Here is a 7,500-nt window from a genome sequence, read left to right on the forward strand (position 1 = left end):
CTCTCTCTTTCTCTTGCTATCTCGCTCTCTATCTCTTTCTATTTCTCTCTCTCGATCTGTCTCTCTCAATCTGTCTCTATCTGTCTCTATCTATCTGTCTATCTATCTATCTACCTACCTTTGTGTCTCTCTCTCTATCTCTATCTTTCTCTTTCTATCTCTCTCTTTCTCTTTCTATCTCTCTCTCTCTATCTCTCTCTTTCTCTTTCTCTCTCTCTCTTTCTCTTGCTATCTCGCTCTCTTTCTATTTCTCTCTCACTCTCTCTCTCTATCTGTCTCTCTCTATCTATCTTTCTATCTCTCTCTATCTCTCTCTTTCTCTTGCTATCTTGCTCTCTATCTCTTTCTATTTCTCTCTCTCTATCTGTCTCTATCTGTCTATATATCTATCTATCTACCTACCTTTGTGTGTGTCTCTCTCTCTCTCTCTCTCTCTCTCTATCTCTATCTTTCTCTTTCTATCTCTCTCTTTCTATCTCTCTCTTTCTATCTCTCTCTTTCTATCTCTCTCTCTCTCTCTCTCTCTCTCTCTCTCTCTCTCTCTCTCTCTCTCTCTCTCTCTCTATATATATATATATATATATATATGTCTCTCTGTCTAAAATTATATAAAATATATATATATTTTTATATATAAATCTATATATATATATATATATATATAATATCTATCTATCTTTTTTAAAATAACAGAAGTTGGTCTACACACCACAGAACAGCAAAAAACAACACTTTGAGATTATTGGGATTTGTGCTTTCTACCCAAATCCTTGTTCCAAATTCCATGTTGCCGTGAGGACAACGACCCGGGAAACTCAGTTGACCCAAATGTTAGCATTTGGGCCAACTGATAAATAAAAATTAGAAAGACCATTTTTTCAGAAATTACCAGTCGTGAGATGTTAAAAGCAATTGTGTTTTAGAATGATCAGACACAGGGTTGCTCCAAATGGACTATAGGAACCACCTAAATACTTTGTGTACTCGTACGCCTTCAAGAAATCATGAGTGACCATTTAGCTTGGTGGTTGATTCAAGTACTGTTGCCAGACATTGTTCCCTTTCTTCATGTACCCTTTGGTGCTATCTCTGGGTAGTCAGATCACAAGGTAACCCGTTGTCCAAAGCTGGCTAATAAACTTCAAGAAGTTGTTTTCATTTGTCACATTCATTATAGCGCAGTGAAATTATTTTCTTCACATTTTCCAGGTTGTTAGGAAGCTCAAGACAGTGTGCAGGGTCAGAAATAAATGTTTCTGGAGCAGAGAAACCGCCTGAAGGACCTTGTTCAAGGGCCCAACAGTGGCAGCTTAACAGTGACCTTCTGATCAGTAAACCAGAGCCTTAACTCTTGAGTCGTCACTGCCCAGAATCAGAATGGGACAACTACAAGACTTGCACAGGGTGTGCAGTCAAGATGAAGTATAACCTTGGACTGCCCCTGGAAATACCACCGCTGGACCTTTTTTTTTTTTTGCAATCCCAAATATTTCTGTAGTTTAGGATCACCAGCTAGTGATGAATTATGGTGGAACTCCATAGAAGCCAAGAAGGTTCCAAGGAATAATGGTCATAAAGACGGTGGTATTTATATCAAATTCTACGTCACCCAGTGCATTTGTTGAAAGATCTGGCACACAAAAAAAGTATTCAGGTGACTCTGTCCACCTCTGGTCCTTATGTAATAAGCATTTCCACTGATAAGCACCTCAAAGAAGTTGGTACCCGTGAGAAACTTGTGGCTAACTGTGAAGAGCTGCTGATGTGACCCTTTTTTTGTGGCCCTTCCTTGTCAAAACACATAACTATCATTTGTCTTTAGCTTAAAACCAAACTGTAGCTGAGGCAGGGTGTAGTCAAAATCCAATGATTTCCATATATCCGCTTCATCCTCCCTCCCTCTCTCTCTCTCTCGCTCTCTTTCTCTGTCTCTATAGGCCCTGCAGTTGAGTTTGTGGACCCTGTGGAGAAGGTGCAGGTGCGTGTTGGGGAGACGGCACGGCTTACCTGTTCCTTCCGCTGCTCAGGGCCTACGGCTTCCTGCTGGATCCACAACAGGAAAAAGGTCTGGATTCAAGATTTTTCTTGTCTTGTGTTAATGTCGCAGATCAAAACAAGAGAAGCATTGTTGAGTCTGTAGGTTGCAGGTGAATTCCTGCTGCCAGTAAACTTGGAAATTGAAAAAAAAGTGTGATCTGCGATTTCCTTACAGGTTGTGGTGGACGGAGATCACAATCGCATAGAGAGCAGCAACAGTAGTAGTGTCTTGACCATCTCTGAGGTCCTTCCTGTGGACGCTGGAAGCTACACAGTCTTTGTCCAGACTCGACGAGGCCTCGCTCAACATACAGTTGTTCTCAGCATTATTGGTATGTGAACTAATCCCACTCTCTCTATTTCTACATTAGCAATGGTCAAACTCCATTCATTCATTCATTCATTTTCTACCGCTTATCCGAACTACCTCGGGTCACGGGGAGCCTGTGCCTATCTCGGGTGTCATCGGGGATCAAGGCAGGATACACCCTGGAAGGAGTGCCAACCCATCGCAGGGCACACACACACACACTCTCATTCACTCACGCACTCACACACTACAGAAAATTTTTCCAGAGATCCCAATCAACCTACCATGCATGTCTTTGGACCGGGGGAGGAAACCGAAGTACCCGGAGGAAACCCCCGAGGCAAGGGGGAGAACATGCAAACTCCACACACACAAGGTGGAGGTGGGAATCGAACCCCCAACCCTGGAGGTGTGAGGCGAACGTGCTAACCACTAAGCCACCGTGCCCCCCCCATGGTCAAACTTGATTTCTCAAATTTTTTTTATCGTTTCCTCAGATCGACCGGAACGCCCCGCCTCGTGTCCATACGTGTCCCAGCTGACTCCCAGTTCTTTAGTTCTGTCCTGGAGCGGACCGAGTTACGACGGCGGTTCACAAATCACAGATTACATAGTAGAGATGAAAAGTATTGGTGCAGCTAAATCCGGAGACTGGAGTGTCCTCAGTTCCCACTGTAAGGACACAACGTACCGGGTCTGCTCAGGCCTTGACTCACATGGCGAGTACCGCTTTCGGGTACGGGCCTGCAACAAAATGGGGGTCAGCGACCCCGGTGAAGAGTCGGACTGCATCAAGATGGATACAGCAGGTATGTGCTAGCTTTAGCTTTACCATAGGCATGTGACAACAATCTGTGTAGCTCATCAAGCTTTATAAACGCTTTTAGCCTTGCATCCATACACGACCAAACAACAACCATAACCAGAAATGCTCGTTTCTCAGCGGAGCCACAGGACGAGCCACTCCCACAAGTCGATATCATTGTTGACACCGTGCACAAAGTCAAAGATTGCTACAACATCCATGAAAAATTAGGAGTGTAAGTATCTCCTTAAGCCCCAAGATGGCAACTTGTGTGATAGACACATTTAGCACTAGAGATCTTTATAATATGATATAGACTGAATATTCTTTCCACAGAGGGAAGTTTGGCCAGGTGTTCCGGTTGAGCCATAAGGAGACGGGTCACGTGTGTGCTGGAAAGTTCTACCGTGCATTTGGGTCCAAGGACAAAGAAGCAGCTAGAGAGGAGATCAAGTTGATGAAGGAGCTGTTTCATCCGAAGCTTGTGCAGTGCCTGGGAGCGTTCGACACCCGCTCAGAGATCACCTTGATCATGGAGTAGTGAGTGTTGCATCAAAGCAGCTGCACTTTAGTCTCTTTCCTCACCCTTAACAAAGGTCTTTTTATATAATCATCATACTTGTGTTCCAGCATTGCCGGTGGTGAGCTGTTCGAGCGTATCGTGGACGATAATTTCGAGCACACCGAGCCCACCTGCATGCAGTACATGCGGCAGATCCTGGAGGGCGTCCTTTATCTTCACCGTAAAAACATTGTCCACCTCGACCTGAAACCCGAGAACATAGTGTGCCTCAACACCACAGGGACTCTCATAAAGATCATCGACTTCGGCCTGGCCAGAAAACTCGGTGAGTGGTCTGTTGTTGTTAGATGTATGTTAAGCTGTTTACAACAGTCACGGTGCTCTGCAAATGTTCCGGACAGTACAGGAAAGTCTTCGGGGCAGAGAAGAAATTATACTTTCCAAGTTTCTCATGAGAATGAAAACGACTGTTTATGAGAATCAAACTTATCTCTCAGACGTTCCGCAACATTAAACTCGACTATAAATTAAAACGCATGCCGTGACACTCATGAAGCATAAATGAATATGATATAAACGGAATAACACTCCAGATGGTACAGTTAAAAATGTTTTAGATTAAATGTTAATTAACGTTCATTTAATACCTTGATTATTGTGGTCTAGCTGTTTACCTTTTGTTTCGTTGCTTAATGTTGTTTACCAATTATGGCTAAATTAGTAGTTAAAGGTGAGGTGCACGATGTTTTGAAAGCCAATGTTTACATTTGAAATCACCAAAACAAACACGCCCCTAACCTAAATGGGTGTCACCCCTGTTTTAATAGCTCCGCCCACACATACATACGTAACCCAGGCAACTAATATGGCGGAACCTGCTGGGGCGGCTGGCCGAGGGGATATTTTTATCAATAAATGAACACATTGAGTAGCACTACAGTAATACAGATGTGTTTTTGTAGTACTGTGTGTTGTACCGTGAAAGGTTTAGCTCCGTTTCACGTGGACGGCGTTCAGTTCTCTCCAACGCTGGAAAGCTGATCCTATATTAACACGGGTCCTACTTCTTGCCTTATCGAAAGCCTTTTTTCGCTTTTCGTTTTTATCCGGCATGTCAAGGTTTCAATCGCTTTCGGCTAATGTCACACATGCGCACTGAACACTCTCTCCGCAGCATATTGACAAGACACGCCCCTTTCTGCTCATTGGATACACGTTTGCTTTGTTTGTCGGCCCGTTTTCTGAAGCATTTCTCAAACATCGTGCACCCCACCTTTAAGAGATGCACGTGTGTGTGTGTGTGTGTGTGTGTGTGTGTGTGTGTGGTAGGGTTATTAGGTTTACTTTACCTAAACATTTTAATCTAAATTTTGAATTTGAAATGTAATAAATTCACTATACATTCTGGTTTTTAAATGTTTTGATTTATTCAGTTCATGCAGTTCAACAAACCTTAAGAGAGTTCATACAATGAAATTGAATTATTAATAATAATATTTATTTTTTAATTGTAATTTATATTTTATGTTGTTGCTTAATAATATAACATTAAGTTTAATATTTGTTTAATATAAAATTGTTTAATAGAACCCTGATTTTTGAAATATTGATACTGACCTATTTTTTTTATTTATTTCCAGAGGTCATGTTTTGCATCTTTTGACATTCCTTATGTGACATTTTATTATTATTTTTTTTTTATAAATTTTTTTCTCGTTCCCACAGAACCTGGAAAGCCTCTTAAGGTGATGCACGGCACACCCGAGTTTGTAGCTCCGGAGGTGGTGAGCTATGAGGCTGTGGATCTGGCGACTGACATGTGGAGCATCGGGGTGATCTGCTACATCCTGTATGTACTAAAGCTCTGGGTTGTGGGTTGTGTGTTATTTTTTTTTCGTGTGGCTCTTAGACGAATCTGTTTTGTTTCACTTTCAGACTGAGCGGAGAGTCGCCATTTCAGGGAAACACGGACGTGGAGACTCTCTCGCTCGTCACTGCCGCGACCTGGGAGTTCAACCCAGAGTTCGATGACCTCACTGACGAGTCCAAGGACTTCATCTGCAATCTGCTGAAGAAGCAGAAAAGGTGTTTCTGAACACTCATTCTGCATCTTATCATTATTAGCTACTTATTCTGACATTATGATTCTCTTGATGTTTTCTGAAAATCAATAAAGTTCATTCTTTCACACACACACAGTGAGCGGATGTCATGTGAGCAGGCTTTGGCTCATCTGTGGATGGATTCGTCCACCGGGCGAGTCACAAAAACCCTCAACAAAGACAAGATGCGACGGTTCCTTGCCAGGCAAAGATGGCAGGTGTGTGTGTAAATCCGATCTATTTGAAATCGGATCGCCTAGAAAGCTAATCGACGTCAGAAATTGACATGATACTTTTGACCTGTCGCACAACGCTGACATTTGATCATTCAATTCAACTGTAGAAAACCGGTAAAGCCGTGCTGGCGCTGAAGAGGATGGCGCACCTTTCGAACAGATCAGACGGATCGGATTCTCCTTCTGGACACGCGAACGGTAATAAACGAACAACTTGCTCACGGGTTATTAAATAAAGACATAATTGTACATAGCTGTCTTGTTTTGCAGACACCAGTTTGGGGAAGGAAGCCGAAGAGGCTGTTAGGGCTCTGGAGCAGCAACTAAAGACCAAGCCAAACTTCCCACAAGCACTTCATGACCTTACAGAGCCCTGCGGTGCGACTGTACACATGGCCTGTATTGTAGAAGGTAACAAAACTCAATCCTACAAACTCAACAAAACCTAAAAGTCTGTGAGTTTATCCAGGATTTTTTTTTCTTTTCTTTTCTTGCAGGTTATCCCGACCCGGAAGTGGTGTGGCTGCTCGACGACGAGCTACTGGAGGAGACGGAGCGTGTGCAGATCGAGTATAAAGAGGACGGGCTGTGTACGCTCACCCTCGTCCGGGTGCAACCCAGGGATTCTGGGACGTACAAGATCCGAGCCTCTAACCACCTGGGCCAGGCGCTGTGTTCAGCAAGGCTCACTGTGGCCAACTAGAGGCGCTAGTGGTGCTACTGAGGGGAAAAAAAAATAGGGAAGGGGCAAGGACATGGTTGTGCAGAGCAGCAATTTGGATTAGGTGACTTGAACGAGGACGATCTTGATCTCGGGGTCACAATTAAGGGATACTTGACCACAAAGGCACTTTGTCGCACGAATCACAGCCGTTCTCACAGCGGGGGAGTTTTTTTTTTCTTTTTTTCCTTTTATCACTTTTCTCACACCAATAAGCTATGTAGAATATACAGTTATTTAAATTTCTATCCAGTTAAATGTTCACGATCTACACAGAACACTTTAAACACCTGTACATCTGCACGATTTGACATGCGTTTCTGCTCACTGTGGTTGTAAAGCGTGATTACTTGAGTTACAGTAACCGTCCTGTCACCTCTCACCAAAAAGGTGTTTCTGCTTACAGGATGTTTTTTTTTTTTTTCCATGTTGTGTATAAAAAAATCCCAGAAGATCAGCAGCTTCTGTGTGGCCGGTAAACGTGTGTGCATAAATGAAGCTGTAATTTTAGATAAACTCTTGACACTGTAAAGATTTTTATTTAATAAAGAATTTAATTCACATTATGAATTTTTACTCTCCGTCCACTGATTCGTTTCCAGATGATGCAGAAGCCAAAACTGAAAAATGTCCCCGTTTAACTTTTTGGCTCTTTGGGCAGACTGGAAATCAGCTAAAGGCGCCTCGGTCTCTCCGGATGAGGAACGGCAGAAAGGTTCTGCTCTCAAGACGCTGCATATCGTGTTAAAAAACAGCAGTAGTGTCT

At 43.0% G+C, this 7,500-nt stretch overlaps 2 protein-coding genes across 3 annotated transcripts in view; one reads left to right on the forward strand and one right to left on the reverse strand.

The window, feature by feature from the left end:
* LOC132846377 (myosin light chain kinase, smooth muscle-like) overlaps positions 1-7,304 on the forward strand; it is a 9,450-nt gene extending 2,146 nt beyond the window's left edge. For both annotated transcript variants that reach the window (XM_060871072.1, XM_060871073.1), the window contains 12 exons: positions 1,938-2,065; positions 2,213-2,369; positions 2,845-3,156; positions 3,291-3,387; positions 3,489-3,692; positions 3,783-4,000; positions 5,401-5,524; positions 5,611-5,760; positions 5,875-5,995; positions 6,121-6,211; positions 6,284-6,424; positions 6,511-7,304. In XM_060871072.1, the coding sequence (XP_060727055.1) occupies positions 1,938-2,065; positions 2,213-2,369; positions 2,845-3,156; positions 3,291-3,387; positions 3,489-3,692; positions 3,783-4,000; positions 5,401-5,524; positions 5,611-5,760; positions 5,875-5,995; positions 6,121-6,211; positions 6,284-6,424; positions 6,511-6,716 (1,949 nt within the window). In that variant the 3' untranslated portion in view covers positions 6,717-7,304. The remainder of the gene's footprint in view (positions 1-1,937; positions 2,066-2,212; positions 2,370-2,844; positions 3,157-3,290; positions 3,388-3,488; positions 3,693-3,782; positions 4,001-5,400; positions 5,525-5,610; positions 5,761-5,874; positions 5,996-6,120; positions 6,212-6,283; positions 6,425-6,510) is intronic.
* The window catches only part of coasy (CoA synthase), a 5,847-nt gene continuing 5,604 nt past the window's right edge, over positions 7,258-7,500 (reverse strand). The window contains exon 10 of the mRNA XM_060871076.1: positions 7,258-7,500. This exon is cut by the window's right edge and continues 440 nt beyond it. The gene's annotated coding sequence lies outside the window, so the exon portion shown is untranslated.

This window comes from Tachysurus vachellii, chromosome 5 (assembly GCF_030014155.1).
Source record: "Tachysurus vachellii isolate PV-2020 chromosome 5, HZAU_Pvac_v1, whole genome shotgun sequence".
NCBI lineage: Eukaryota > Metazoa > Chordata > Actinopteri > Siluriformes > Bagridae > Tachysurus > Tachysurus vachellii.